Source organism: Apodemus sylvaticus, chromosome 14 (assembly GCF_947179515.1).
Source record: "Apodemus sylvaticus chromosome 14, mApoSyl1.1, whole genome shotgun sequence".
Lineage (NCBI taxonomy): Eukaryota > Metazoa > Chordata > Mammalia > Rodentia > Muridae > Apodemus > Apodemus sylvaticus.
The window spans coordinates 91,412,035-91,427,724 of NC_067485.1; the positions used below are offsets into that span (position 1 = coordinate 91,412,035).

The window sequence follows — 15,690 nt, forward strand, 5'->3', positions numbered from 1 at the left end:
TACCCTTTTTATTCTCTCTTAATAAAACTCAACGTGAAACTTACTACGTATATGCATCTCTTTGTGTCCACATTTTCATAAAAATAAAAATTTGTTATGTATAATGGATTATTTTGTATAATCTATGTATAATGGATTATTTTGAAATATGTAGGATAAATACGATTATGAGAAGCCAGATATTGCACAATATCTAGATACTGTGCCATAGCAAATTTGATCTAGTTGGCATACATTAATTCCCTCACTAATTTTTTAGTAAGAACAATTAAAATCTATTCCTTTTCATTAGTATTCAAAATAATGGATTTCATTATGATATATGTTCATAAAATTATCTTGTAGTTGTCTTGGTTTGAGGCCTTTTTTGGTTTTTTTTTTTTTTTTTTTTTTTTTTTTTTTTGGTTTTTGGTTTTTTCAAGACAGGGTTACTCTGTGTAGCCCTGGCTGTCCTGGAACTCACTCTGTAGACCAGGCTGGCCTTGAACTCAGAAATCTGACTGCCTCTGCCTCCCAGAGTGTTGGGATTACAGCCATGCGCCACCACCGCCTGGCTGAGGCCTCTTTTTTACTTTGAAAAAATAAAAATTAAAAATTACTATTGTCTCTGCATTCTTTGAATGGTTGTTATAGGAAAGAGAAATAAAGGCTAATTAATTTTGTGAGCATTTCCTGGTATCTACTTGTTTATTAAAAGTTGGTTTTGTTGCCGGGCGGTGGTGGTGCACGCCTGTAATCCCAGCACTCTGGTAGACAGAGGCAGGCGGATTTCTGAGTTTGAGGCCAGCCTGGTCTACAGAGTGAGTTCCAGGACAGCTGGAGCTACACAGAGAAACCCTGTCTCGAAAAACAAAAAAAAACAAAACAAACAAACAAACAAAATCCAACATGCCTTCATGATCAAAATTCTATGGTCAATAGTACTAGAAAAAGCATACGTCAAACCCAAAAAAAAAGAAAAACAAAAGGCCAGGCGGTGGGCGCATGCCTGTAATCCCAGCACTCTGGGAGGCAGAGGCAGGCGGATTTCTGAGTTTGAGGCCAGCCTGGTCTACAGAGTGAATTCCAGGACAGCCAGGGCTATACAGAGAAACCCAGTCTTGGGGGTGGGGGTGGGGAACCAAAACCCAAAAACCAACCAAACAACAACAACAAAAAGCATATGTCTGTAAATTAAAAAGCAGAACCCTTTCTGCTTTGCTTTGTCTGGCCTCAAAATAGTGTTTCTCTTTGTGTAGGCCCTGCAGGCCTGGCCTGGAATTTGCTCTGTCAACTTGGCTAGCCTCAAACTCACAGTCAGAGAGTTTTTCACTTAAGCCACCAGAAAGAAGTCACAGCCACATGTTTTTCTCCTGCTTTTTGTCTATTTCTTTTAAGTGCCAGATGAACCAAACCTTTTAAAAGTTTTTTTTTTAATCAAAATGCATAACAATAGCTGGGCTACAGAGTGCATTCCAGGATAGCCAGGGCTAGCTACACAAAGAAACCCTGTCTCGAAAAATCCAAAAAAAAGTAAGCAAGAAGGCAAGCAAACAAACAAGGAAGGAAGGAAGGAAGGAAGGAAGGAAGGAAGGAAGGAAGGAAGGAAGGAAGGAAAGAAGGAAAGAAAGAAAGAAAGAAAGAAAGAAAGAAAGAAAGAAAGAAAGAAAGAAAGAAAAAGAAAGAAAGAAATTAAACTGATTACAAATGTTCCTTCTCTGCATATCCAACCACTCCCAGATATTAACATTTTACAAATGTGTTCTTTTTTTTTTTTTTTTTGATTTGATTTTTTCGAGGCAGGGTTTCTCTGTGTAGTCCTGGCTGTCCTGGAACTCACTCTGTAGACCAGGCTGGCCTCGAACTCAAAAATCCACCTGCCTCTGCCTCCCAGAGTGCTGGGATTACAGGCGTGCACCACCACCGCCCGGCTCTACAAATATGTTCTTGATATTGAATTAACAAAACTTCCTTTAAGAATAGAGGATTTCGCCGGGCAGTGGTGGTACATACCTGTAGTCCTAGCACTCTGAGAGGCAGAGACATGCGTATTTCTGAGTTTGAGGCCAGCCTGGTCTACAGAGTGAGTTCCAGGACAGCCAGGTCTATACAGAAAAACTCTGTCTCGAAAATTCAAAAAAAAAAAAAAAAAGATTAGAGGAATTTGATCCTCTGTACTAGGGAGGGTAAAACTAAAGAATATGGTAGGCATTTTGCCTATGGTATCTGTTCATATGTAGTCACAGGTGATTGTGAGCCCCTATAAAGGTACTAGATACAAATCCTTTTTTTTTTAAACAATCATTCAGTACTCTAAATTGTGGAGCCAGTGGGACATTTCTCTAGCCCATGAAGGGATTTTTGTGTGTGTGTGTTTGTGGGTGTGTTTGTGTGTATCTGTCTGTGTTGTTTTCTTTAAGTGTATAGAATGATAGTAGACTGCAGAGTTGGTTAGGTTCAACTCTTGTTTCCTTTTTTTTTTTTTTTTTTTTTTTTTTGGTTGTTTGAGACAGGGTTTCTATGTATAGTCCTGACTGTCCTGGAACTCACTCTGTAGACCAGGCTGGCCTCAAACTCAGAAATCTACCTGCCTCTGCCTCCCAGAGTGCTGGGATTACAGGTGTGTACCACCACTGCCCTGCTCCCTGATGACTTTGAACTTAGAGATTTCCCTGTCAAAATCTTCTGGGATTCATAGCCACTGTGTCTCAAGATCTCTAAGCCAAGATCCAGGTCAGAGTTCATTCCAGATATAGTCAAGTTGACCACCAGGGATAGCTGCTACATGGAATATAGTTGGTCTTGCCAGTTGCTTCTTGCCAGTTACTTCAGTCTACTTCACAGATAAACTAAAGTGAGGTGGGGTTTAATTTCTGGAAAACTTGATTTGTTTACTTCTAGTTTGTTCTTATTTCTGAGATACTAACCCCTTATATAGAGATCAGAATATTTGGAAGATTTGTAGACTGCACTCCTCATTCTTTTAGTATGGTGTTTGTTAAAAACATGGCTACTTTTCAGCTACTCCTCTGGAGTTGACAGATTGGTCTCAGAGTGGAAAGAACCCCATATGGGGAGAAGTAGCAGATCTTTGTAAATTTTGTTCTCTTCTGATACTTGACTAATTTCTATTACTTGGGAGGTGTCTTTGGTTGGGACAATTTTGTATAGAAAACAGTTTTAGTTTCTTGTGGGCTTTGCTTGGTGTTGTTTTTCCTTCAATATAGACACCAAGCTCACAGCCTCTTGAAAGACAGGCAAGTACTGCACTCCTGATCCATATGTATAGTCTAAGCATCTATCTGAGTATCAGACCTGTCTACCCTCCTTATTACACCATCAATAAGGATTTTCTCACTGGCTTTTCACAGCAGAAACCTTGGTGAGCATAGGTGCTCTTAAATGAGCAATCAAATGAATTACTATTTTTAATTTTTTATGTATGTATGTATGTATGTATGTATGTATGTATGTATGTATGTATTCATTCAGAACAGATACTGTTTCTGTAGCCTAGCCTGGTCCTGAGGTCATTATGCAAATGAAGCTGTCCTTGAACTCCTGATTCTCCTCATTCTACCTCCCAGACACTGAAATTATAGGTGTAATACCCCATACCTGGCTTTAAATTTGAAGATATATTTTATTATCTGTAGAGAAATCGCATGAGGAGATTGCTCGCAGCTTGCTAGTTTCCAGGCAACCTAGGGTCTTTGTCATTCTCAGCTGACCAAGACAGAGGAGACACTTCCTCACGCAGAGAACCTGATGTTCTCCCAAGCAAGCTGCAAACCTGAGGAAGCGACCTTCCTGTTCCCCTTCCCATGAGAAAGTAACTTTGCTTATAGTTTAATAGACATCATGATGGGCAGCAATGCAGCAAGCAGCAGGCATGGCAGCTGGAGTAGAATGCAGAGAGCTCACATCTGCAGGCACAAAGTGTGAAGCAGAGCAAGCAGACTGAATATGGCAACAGTCTTTAATATGGCAACAGTCTTTAACCTCTCAAAGCTGACCTCTGGGGACTCACTTCCTCCAGCAAGGCCGCATCTGTTAATCCCTTCCAAGGAGCACCACCAGCTAAGTGTCCAAATCTCTGAGTCTGTGGGGGACATTCTTATTCAGTTACATTAATGACTGTGACATACACATTAGCAGAATTCTCAAGTCATTTGCTTTTAAAAGTAGGTGTATAGATTCAGAGTTTCTTGGAAACAGTAATTTTGTAATAGGAATTTCTCTGACTCTTAAGGGATAAAGTCTTCAGGACTGGTAAATAAGCTACTTAAGGAGAATTTGAGAGAAACACATGGCAGTTCTGGGCTTGTAATGAATACACCATTGAACACCCTCACACCTGCCTGGAGGAAAATTGAAAGCAAAACTCTTCTGTTCGCAGAATTAGTAATTTATTCTCAGGGCCTTTTCCATATGCCCCTAAAACATTTAAATTTTCTTTTTTACTCCTATGACTTAGCTGACAACTTCTGTGTGTCTTTAGCCATATTTCATGTATATAATATGTCATTAATACAAATTTCAGAAAGAGAAACCATTTCAAAAACTAAAGAGTCATGTGTGTGGATAAAATATGTTTTAAGTGTTAAAGATTCTTATAAATCTTACAAAAGCTAATTTGACTTTAATAGGGTATTTAATGCTTCATATAATAATCTTTGATATAAACATGCATAATTACCAAAAGCAGTGTAAATATTGTATTAATTTATGAAATGTAATGCAGTGATAGTCTAAGTTGTGGCTAGAAAAATTTGACTTTCTGCCTCTTTTGGTCTAATAATGAGCTTACTACTTAGTCCCTAAGACTGAAGCTAGAGACGTGTCAGTGTTTGGTAATCCTGGTGTTGTATGGTACAGTTTAGTTCTGCCAGTGTTTTCTGTCCTCTGGCCCCCTCTTCCCTTATCTGCCCTCATGGCTCTGCTCTTGTCTGCCTCTACCCAGTCTGCAGGTCCTCACCCCTCTGCCATCTCCCAGTAAACCTCCTCATACCTGATCTCTTGCATGTAGTAATTTCTCAAGAGCACAAATTGGCATGGGTGTGCAGTAATACCCCCTTGCTGTATTATATTTCAGCCTCATGTATTACATATTTTATCCTGATAATCAGTCCCTTGTGCTGTGTTCTTTTAATGAACTTCTCACGGGGTGCAGTTTGTATGGCAGGTGTGTTATACTGTGTGTGTTTTCTTGATTGGCTAGTATGACCTAGTTTAAGAGCCATTTTCTGTCAGATGATGAAGGATGTTAGCATTCTGTTCAAACTCCATCCCATCGTTACCTGGCAATAGCCAGGTAGGCCTGACCCACTATAAAAGAGCCTGGTTGCCCCCTCTTTGCTCTCTTGCCCTCTTGGTCTCTTGCTCCTCCCTTGCTCTTTTCCTGCTTCCCTTTTTCTCTTCTCTCATTGCCTTCCACCCTCTCTCTCCACGTGCCATGGTTGGCCTCTACATCTCTACTCTACTTCTCTAGTGTCTCTTTCTCTGCCTCTACCACCCTCTTAACTCCCCTCCCCATGCCCTTAATAAACTCTATTCTATACTATACCATCATGTGGCTGGTCCTCAGGGGGAAGGGATGCCTTGACATGGGCCTGCTGAGGCACCCCATTCTCCCATACCTCACCACATCACCATAGAACATATCCCCTCCTCTCTGTATCTTTCTACAAACACTCCAAAGGGAATATTTTAGTAGATTGTGTAACTAATTAGTGGTAACAAGTAAGTGACTGTTAATTTGATTTATTGATGTTTTATGCAAAGTGAATGTTAAGTGCTGTTATTCAGGAGGGCATGGATTCATTCTCTATAGACCTCACTCAGCCAGTTGAAAGGTTGAAATGTGTTTAAATATGAGGCTTAAACTGTAGGGAGGAAGTTCTCTGGACAGATTGTACTGATAAAGCATCCTGAAAATAATGCATTTGACAAAATTTACTTGGCATTAATCTTTTGTCTTCCGTTAATTGGACATTTGAATTTTCAAATTTCCCATTTCCCTTGATAAATATCAATGAAGAGTACATTATTATATAAAATTGACTTAATTTTTTCTACCCACCACGAGGCAGGGCTGTTGGAGGAAGCAATCTGAGAATGATGACTGGGAAAATGGGTGTGTTTAATGAATAAAGACAGTTACATGTCTAGATAATTATTTTCTTTTTAGTTTATGATATGGTTTCAGGTATGATGTGACTTTATACACCAACTCTGTGTTTTCAGTGTTCATAAACTGTAACCCTTAAAGTTCACTTTACTGTCAAGAATTTTGTCCTGAGGAAGTAGATATTTTGCATAGAACAATTTAACGTATTTTAGTTTATCTCAGCATTGTTGGTAATACTGAGAATTAGGAACATTGCACAAGTATCTAGTACATAGTGTCATCTGTTTCTCTGGGCTATGACTCTTAATGTATGTGATTATTAGCACTCTTTAGTCCTTAGCAGTCCTTAGCAGTCTTTAGTCCTTGTTATAGAGACAAAAGCTAGAGCTACATTTTCATTAGTATAGTATTGTACTGTTGTCTCTGTGATGACTGAAACTAACTATTAGGGACAGGTTTGTTGAGTTAAAACTAAGTACTAATCAATCAAAATATTTGCTATGCTTAATGAGGGTAGATCATAATGTTTATAATTACAAGTTTTGCTGGTAAAGTGTTACTTCAGAGTCTATCCTAGTACAGGTTTTAGAGTTAGTCTCTAGAAAATGCAAAATTTTCTTCAATGTACCTTGGCAAATTTAATTTCTAGACTTCGGTCACATATACTCTGAGAAACAAAAAATTGTTTAAAAATATCATTGCTTTTTATAATCACTAGTTAAGAAACTCCTTAATTCTCTGTAGCACCTTATTCATGTGGAAGGAAATGAATGAGAAAACAATTGCAGTAATTACTATTTATTTCTTAATATTTGGTCTTATTATTTGGTATGTTTGTTTCCCTCTGGTGTTGGATTTAGAAAATTGTGGTTCTTTTATTATTAGTTTTTTATTAGTATTTATTATTGGCCTTTTTATTAGTCTTTACTAGTATTTATTATTGGTCTTTAATTAGTAGGGAGGGGCTGACCGCACAAAGATCCTTGGCTTTTGTGTTTTTTTTGCCCTCTGGATCTTTTGTCTGGCCTATAGCCTTCAGCATGTGTGTTGATATTAGGCAGCCTGCAGTGTAAGCATTTGGGAGAGCTGGTTTGTCTGTCCTGTGCCCTGTTTAGAAGTGTGGTGGGGGGATATTGGAAATTCGAAAGCTGCAGGGGAAGTTTGGCTTGCAGCTGAAATGCCTAGATCAGTCTGCTGTGTCTGTGAAGAAAGCTCTGGAAAGATAGCTGTTGTTGTTCAATTGCTGATCTTCAGCTGTGAATGTTGCTTTTCAGGCAGCATTGATTTTGGGTCCTTGAATTTTTCTCAGGCTCAGGGAACCCCAACTATGCTGTGACATTGGCGCCACCTTGTGGCCCAGCTCAGGGCTGCGTTGTTACCTCTGGTTGTTTAGGATATAGGGGGCTGGATTTTCCTCTCAATTTAGTTCAGTTCTAAGCTGGATATAAGGTGCACGAATTTGTTGCTAAAATTTCCAACCCTTAGAGCCCATATAAATGACACATAATCCAAATATTTTAATTATAAGTCATATGTCTTCATTGGCAAAAAGATTACTTCCCAATCACTAAGATTTGTGCTTTCTCCCATCCATGTGGTCCATAGTGGCTTCCTCCTCTCCTCTTCCTTCTCTCTTTTTCTTCCTCTACCTGCTCCCCCTTTTGAACCTCCAATCCCACCTTTCCTCTCCACTACTCAATCATAGACTCTAACCTTTGATTGACCAATTAAAATAGAGAGAAGGTTCACATGGCATCACCTAAGTACATGATGGTCTGCTTGTGTGGTCTGACTCTTTAATACAAATCCAAATAGTGTTAGTTATTTAAATGTGTGTTTTACTATATTTCTTACACAGCTGTTTTCCAAATATGCCTTTGTCTAGTCTGCTGTAGCACCATAGACATGTTTTGTTAACAGTGTATTTTCTTGCCAGTAATACATGCATATTTGTTTGTCAGATATGCTACTACTGATATCTAGAGTCATAATGGTTCAACACTAAAGCTAACTGTCAGAATTTTGTTTTGGTTTTGAGTCAGGGTTTTCTGTATAGCCCTGACTGTCCTGGAACTCACTTTGTAGACCAGGTTACCCTCGAACTCACAGAGACCTGCCTGCCCTCAGTCTCTGAGTGCTGTGGTTTAAGTCCTGCACCTGGCTTGATTTTTTTTAAATACATCATTTTGTTGACTTCTGGGTGTTTGGTGATACCTAGTAAATTTGCACTTTAAATATATTTAAGTGGATCTTCACTTCCTGCTCAATCCTTTATCTTAACAGGCAAGCTTCCTCTGATTTGGAACAAAATAAAAACAGGCTGGTCTTCCCTTGTACCTGACACAGGTAGGTACTAAAATTGTTTTCTTCAAAACAGTTCTATTTGATGCTTTCATTCTGTTGTTCTTACTGGTATTCTAATGATTCCAAACTTCTTAATATAAAAATCCTCTAGGAATGTTAGGTTATATAAGTTACAGTAACTATAACTGAAAACTTTGCTACTATGTTTCCCATTAAACTTAACTGTGGCTACCTCAAATTGTCAGGTCATTTCAGTGCTGTATGCACTGGGATTCCAAGCTTTCCTTCTTCATGGGGACTTTATAAACAGCTGAATTTATGAGCTGTATAAACGTGACATTTTATATTCCGTTCCTAATCTCCTGTGAGAATGATGCTGATTGGTAAGGGTAATTGAGATTTTCTAGAAGGCTGTTTCAATAATGCACTCTTAAAAATTAAAATTGAAATAGAACTGTTGTAACTATGTGGTAAACTTAGGGAGATTGTTTTAACATCTATGTAGATTGTCTCATTTGTGTGTGTGGCTAACACTTGTCATCCCAATCCAACAGGAAGCTGTTTTGTGATAGTTGTTACTTAAACTAGATTCTAGTTCAGTTATTTTGACAAAGGTTTTGGTCTCTTTTTTTTTTTGTGGGCAAAAAGTAAGGTTCAAGATTATATGATAGTAATCTTTATAACTGTGGAAAGGGAGGCATAAAGAGGGAGATGCTAATGGGGTTTTAGAAAGTTGCAGGGTCTTTCTATGTGAATGTTTGTTGCTCTTATGTTATTTGTTTGTATATCTAAATAGGCTTTTAGCCAGTAGTTTGGAATATTTCATAATAATGCCATCTGTTATTTGTTTCTTGGTTTTTTTTTTAACCAAAAGTCACTTGATCTTGAAAGCTTTAGAATACTATTATGAGTTAGGTCAATGAATGGGAGTAAATTTTTAAATTTATATGTTGTAAGAAACCATGTGATAGGCATTTTATTTAAATCTTCTGTGCCCCTTAAATATTTAACACTTTTTAGGTTGTTTAACTTCTGTTTCATAGTACTTTGAACAGTAGAATTGTGATTGTTGTTTGCCTTACATATTCAAGGCCCTGAGTTTGATACCTTGTTCTACAAAAGAAAGATCGTGATTAGTGAAATTTACATAGAGAATGGCAGGAGTTTGATTTAGTGTAGCCTGGATCTGAGTCCTTGCTCTGCCACTTTCTGTGACAGGAGCATGCATGGGTGTTTGCCTTTCTTGCCTATTTCCTCTCTGCAAGAGGAACGACAGGAATCAGTGATGCCCAGCATACATCTGCTTAAAAGCAGCAGGGAGAAAGGTTCAGTGCCTTGCACCTAGTGGGACTAGACAATCGCCTCACAGTTAGTACGTGAAGTGGCTCAGTTGTTCGGGAGTAAGTTTTTTATTTTGTTTTGTTTTGTTGTTTAAAGCTGATACGCAAGCATATTCTTTGAAATCAGAACTTCTTATAAGCTTAGAAAGTTCTTAGAGTTTAGATTCTTAGATTTAGGACCTGTACTATTATATTTTGGAACACCATGAGGGGTATTTGTAATAAAATTATTATAAAGTAATATTATCCTAATAGTTGGATTATAATAATCCTTATAAACAATCTCTGGTTTTTCTAAGTCAGTAATTGTCCTTACGAAATAATATTAACTTTCAGCTCCATAAATGCAATAAATGTGCTGCAGAACTAGTAACATCTAATGGTGAAAGAAAAATTCCCTTTGTATGTAGATTTTTGTTTTTTTCTGTGGACTTTTTGAAATATGTCTAATTAGAAGAGTAGTATGATAGCCTAAAAAGTTGGAAATCAAGCAGACTGGAGTTAAATTGCAATTTGGGCATTCATCAGCTGTGGGACTTAAATTACTAGTCTATAAAAGGTGGGGGTAGTAGTAATGTTTTCCATAGTGCTGTGAGAATTAATCTATCCCCCTGTAAACCTCTTTGTTTTAATACTTATCAAGAACACTGGGAGGCAGTAGCCATTGTTATTGTTGTTTCATTAAATAAAGTTTGTAGAGTTGTGCAGAATGGAGCTTATTAAAGCTAAGTATGTGAAACTACACATACCAAAATTGTTACAAATAATCAAATTTATCTTGTAAAATTAAATTTTAAAAGAAGACAATTAGAAAATAGAATAAGAAAGAATACCATGGTGTTGTTAGAAGTGATTTAAAATTCTATCAGATAACTAGAGAAACTGAAATTCATCTATTAAGGTGGTATACAGTCCATAGTATATTCTATATTATGTTATGATACCATTCTTCTTGAATGTGATTTCTAAAATTAACTAATCTGTTTTAAATGATAAGTATTAGTTTGGGTTTGAATGTTCTTTTTTCCTTTTAGGCAAATTGAGCTGGCCCAGACAGCAGAGCTCTGTAAGGCATGTTGATATTGATTGCTTCTTTGTCTCAGGGGCTATAAGAAATATAACAGATCTCAAAGGTCTGTATTCTTGTTTGTTTTAAGAAAGTTGATACATATCAATGTGTGTGTGTGTGTGTGTGTGTGTGTGTGTGTGTGTAAATTGATAACAATGTATTCTTTGGAAAGTATTTTGATTTTTCTTAGTCAAATCTATTCCTTTGTTCAAATTGGCTGGAGCCTATATTCACAAGTGTAGGAAAATTAGAAAACTACTGCTTGGTGTAAGCTGAAATATACAGAGAAGAGTATCTTAAATTGAGGACTGTATTATCTCAAATAGATGAGGATATTTTCTGGATATTTTTCATATCTTTTTATTGTTTGTTAAGGGAAAATTTCTATTATCCTGTGTCTTCAGACTTTCTGTTCTTCTGTTGAAGTAACTCTCCTCTATGAATGTAGGTAAACATACTAATCTTTGGGTTTTGATAATTTTATACTCTAGAGGTGAGTCATCTGGGCAGTCTGCTTTTTTTTTTTAAATGAAATTTTAGGTTTATGTGTGTACTACTTACTAGTATTGAAACATTTATTTAGGATTTTTCCTTAGTTCTTTCTTGACAAGAAAGCTACAATAGTGTTTTCTATTTAAAGTCAGTTTTTTTCTTATGTGAAAATCCTAGAAAATTCTAGATTCCCAACAAGGCTTTATTTTTGTCCTAGGTAGTTGTGACTTAGCTCTGAAAAGTATTATTTTGAATTTGAAAGAATTAGTTTTAGCCTTGGGACAACTTACCTTCTAGAAAATTGTTCTTTTTTCTAGTTTATATGGAGAGGCAAGAAGACTTTCTGTGTTATGTGTTTCTTTGTTCTGAGTCTCCTGCCCTCTAAGCCTGTGGTGTTTTACTTGCACATCAGTTTTACAACATTATTGTTGTCTTGTAATTTTATACATAAAAGGAAATGATACATTAAAGTAATGTTCTTAACCAAAGCAAAATCTGAGGGTCTGAAATTCACATTTGGTTATATGTTAAACATCAGATTTTCATTGCTGTGCATGAATCTCCAGTTTGTTTCTATTGCTATAAAATTAAAAAAAAATAAAATGGGAGGATAAACGTATTTATATCCGAATTGTAAAAGTCTGTTTATAGTTTTTGTTTTGTTGTCTATTCCTACAATTTGAGCCTGGGATCTGAGTTGTCTGCTTTTCATTGTAAGAAATGAAAAGCCATGGAAAACTGACTCTGCTGATTTTAGATTGAGTCGGTTTACAGAAACATTGCTGGAGCCATGCGTGGTGCATGCTTTTAATCCTAGCAGGTGAACATCAGTGAGTTCCTGGCCAGCGTGGTCTACATAGAGAATTTCAGAAGACCCTGTCTTAAAAAACATTAGGTGATGTTATATGGTAATGCTTTTTAAGATTTAATGCATAAGTGATTAAAGAACAAATATTATATAATTAAAATTGCATGAAAAAATTCTATTACATGACCTTAACATCCTTTTGTACGTAGAGAAACAATTCAATTTTTTTTTCTCACAGGAAAAACAGTGGCTCTGTCAGCAACTATGGCACAGGAAGGTCACCTTTTCATCGTGGTGCTAACATCCAACTGGAGTGGCAGTATTACCAAAATAAAATCCTGAAAGGAGAAGCAGGTACACATGAGTGTTTAAAAGCCATAGTAACCTCTGGGTGGCTTCTGGATATTGCTGGTGGTGTTGGTACCTTAGAAGTACAAGTAGAATTAGAATAATTAACAATTTGAAGTTGAAGGTTTTAAGGATGCTAGTGACTGTAGAGAGAATATCTTGTGTATTTTACTAAAAGAAAACTACAGCCTATAGGAAAGTGTAGAATACAAAATGAGACATTCAGAAGGCAGAAAGAATTCTGGGATAGAGCCAGGGATGAGATATTTGCCTGGGAAAATGTGATGAGACTGACACATGGTACCTGAGCCCAGGTAAGTAGTCATGTGTCAGAAAGTAGATTTGAGTAAGTGGGTTATAATGCACTATGGCCTAGTCAGAGAAGACTAGCTATAAGGCCAAGATATTTGTAAGTATACATATTTTGAGTCTGAGTTTTATTTCTGGGAGCATGGGGCTGGGAAGAAGACCTAGATCCAAACTTCTACAAGTGACAACTTGAATCACAACAAAATCTAAATCTGAGCAGATGACCACTGCATAGTTATGTTTTCTGGAATTGGATGATGGTGTTTTCCTGAAACCCAATCTACTGTGTATAAATTTAGATTGGGATTGTAAAGCATGGTGTGAATTGTTTTCGTATTAACTAAATAAGTTATTAGCCATTTTGCTTATGTCACAGTGAAGACACTGAAGTTTGTGTTCTTCAGTATTTTTAAGAATTTAAAGGTAGACACGGTGGTACCTAATCCCAGCCTTTGGGAGATAGCACCAGGAGAACAGTATTTTCAAGGGAAGGCTACAGAGTAGGGAAACCCTGATTTAAGAAAGGACACAATCTTTTGGAACCAGAATCTAAATGCCTCATTTGAGTGAACTTGTTTTTTAGAAGAAATATTTTCATAGCTGTCTTAGAAAACTAGTCTCTTCACATTCATAAGACCTTTATGTGTTTTTATTACCTTGCATTACAATTTGAAAGAAATTGGGAATCGTTTCTCATTGGTTTCCTTGTGGAATAAACTGTTAAAACCACAAATCTTTAAAAAAAATCATTCTTTTAGAGAAGCATTTACCAGAAGACTGATCTATAGCACAGTAGAAAGGATCTAGAGTTTGGTTTTATCCAAGTTACTTTGGTTCCCTGTTTTGTCAGATATAAAACACTGGGATTATTTTATAAAAGACCCAGATGAGGCAAAACAGAGTCTGGGCATCTGGATTTCTTTTCTGGAATTAGTCTTTCTTGATTGTAATCATCTGCTTACACAGTGTATTGGGAAGCATAATTGTAGGCACACATTTATACTTTATATATATAATGAGTTTTTCAAGTTTTCTAAGGCTTTTATTAGCTGTTATCTGTTTTCAGAATATTTTGAGATTTAGTGATTTTTGTCAGTAGATCATGGGGTAACTTTCTTAACTTGTTTAGGCCTTGCTTCATTGTTTATGGTTAGTTTCTTAAGCATACCTTTGTACGAGGTGGCAATGGGGTCTCCCTTTCTGGTCTTCTCTAGCTACCAATACTGCTTCCCCTGCTCCTCCTTCAGAGGAACCATGTGGACTGTTTCCTGTGGCTGCCACTTCTGCTATCCACTGGTCTTGTACAAGCATGTTTAAGTTTAGCGGTGGTAGGGGAGTTGTAGGTGAAGCTGAGTGTCGTTTATCACTCCTATCCTACCATAGCCAAGAGCATCCTTTCAGAGGTGCAGGCAAGGGAGAAGGTGAGGGATAAAACCTATGTCTCTCTGGTCTCCAGCCCTCACACCTTGCTTGAGGTTTCTCTTTGTCCTGGAGGGATGGATAGCTAGTTCCTTCAAGCTGGGAATAACACAGTGTCTTGTGGGCAGAGGTGCTAGTCTGCTCATGGAAGGACCTGGTCCTCGTGTTTCTTGTGCCCCAACCCCAACCCATCTCTGTGTTTCATCCTGGGGCACTGAAGAATTGTGGGAACCTTAGCTTCCTAGGCTTGGTGTCCATCTAGATGGGATGTGCGGATCTCTGGCAGCAGGCACTTTCTCCACTCTCTATATTCCCTCAAAGCGTGATGATAATATGGTACATGTTGGGTAGGGGAAAGGCAATGAGAGGCAATCAGTCTCCCCACCCCCACCCCTGCCTCCTTCTGTCTTGTATTTTGCTATGTTTTTTATTTATTTATTTAATTTAATTTAATTTTTTTTAGAACACTCATTTATTTATTATATGTAAGTACACTGTAGCTATCCTCAGATGCTCCAGAAGAGGGTGTCAGATCTCATTACAGATGGTTGTTTGCCATCATGTGGTTCCTGGGATTTGAACTCAGGACCTTCAGAAGAACAGTCAGTGCTCTTAACCTTTGAGACATCTCTCCAGCCCAGTATGTTACTATGTTGGCCAGATTTCTGCCCATCTGGATCATAATTTCCTCCACCCCAGGTCTACCAGATGTCAAATCTGGACTTTTTTTTTTCTTTATTTAAATGAGGTTTAAGTTGGCCATTTTCCTTAACTTTTCTTTTCCTAAGAGGATTGTCAGCTAGTTGCCTGGTTGTTGTGTATATCACTCTTGGTCTCTAATTAGGGCAATGGTGAAGTTGGTATTCTGTTCTCCATGTCACCTTGATTCCTAGTTGACAAGTTGTCCTTTTTATTAAAGCCAAAATTTGTTTTTAGTACAGTACTCATGATACAACAGTGAATAATAAGATGGACCAATTTTTTTTTAGAAAAGTGGACCGATTTTTAATATTTAATGATTATTTATTAACAATTAGAAAATACAACCATTAACCTTTATTTTGTTCCTTCTTTTTTAATAATAAAAACCATAATGAGTTCAAGCAGTTTACTGGCTGTTTTCTTGGTTTTTTTAAAATTTCTTATTAAATTATGGTAGTGTTGACCACGTATCCCTGTCTTACTCAACAGAATAAATTGTATTAATGAGTGTTAAAGTAAGATGGGCCAGCTTTAATTTTTAAAGTCATTACTTTCTTATTACAATAAAAAGTGGTAAAAAAATAGATCTTTTCATCTCTCTCTCTCACTATGTCTCTCTGTCTCTGTCTCTCTCTCTCTCTCTTCCTTTTGGATGATTGTGTGCTTTTTAAAAAGATTTTTAATATCTGAAGAAAAATAAAATATTTGGCTAGGTTTGTTTTGTTTCATTTCACTTTTTCTTTTGATTTTGCCTTAATAAACATAAGGAGGTTGACCTCTCTCTCCAGCC

The 15,690-nt window shown here is 37.1% G+C and overlaps 1 protein-coding gene across 20 annotated transcripts in view; it reads left to right on the forward strand.

Moving 5' to 3' along the window:
• Positions 1-15,690, forward strand: part of LOC127664908 (ubiquitin-conjugating enzyme E2 pex4-like) — a 239,713-nt gene that overhangs the window by 170,045 nt on the left and 53,978 nt on the right. For 12 of the 20 annotated variants that reach the window (XR_007973275.1, XR_007973273.1, XR_007973271.1 and 9 more), the window contains 3 exons: positions 8,393-8,455; positions 10,788-10,824; positions 12,361-12,476. Coding sequence is in view for 15 of the 20 variants with exons in the window: in XM_052157169.1 (XP_052013129.1) it covers positions 8,393-8,455; positions 10,788-10,824; positions 12,361-12,476 (216 nt within the window). In the remaining 5 variants the exon portion in view is untranslated. Of the gene's footprint in view, positions 1-8,392; positions 8,456-10,787; positions 10,887-12,360; positions 12,478-15,690 lie in introns of those variants that run through there. The other 8 variants (XR_007973274.1, XM_052157175.1, XM_052157174.1 and 5 more) reach the window with 4 other exon arrangements.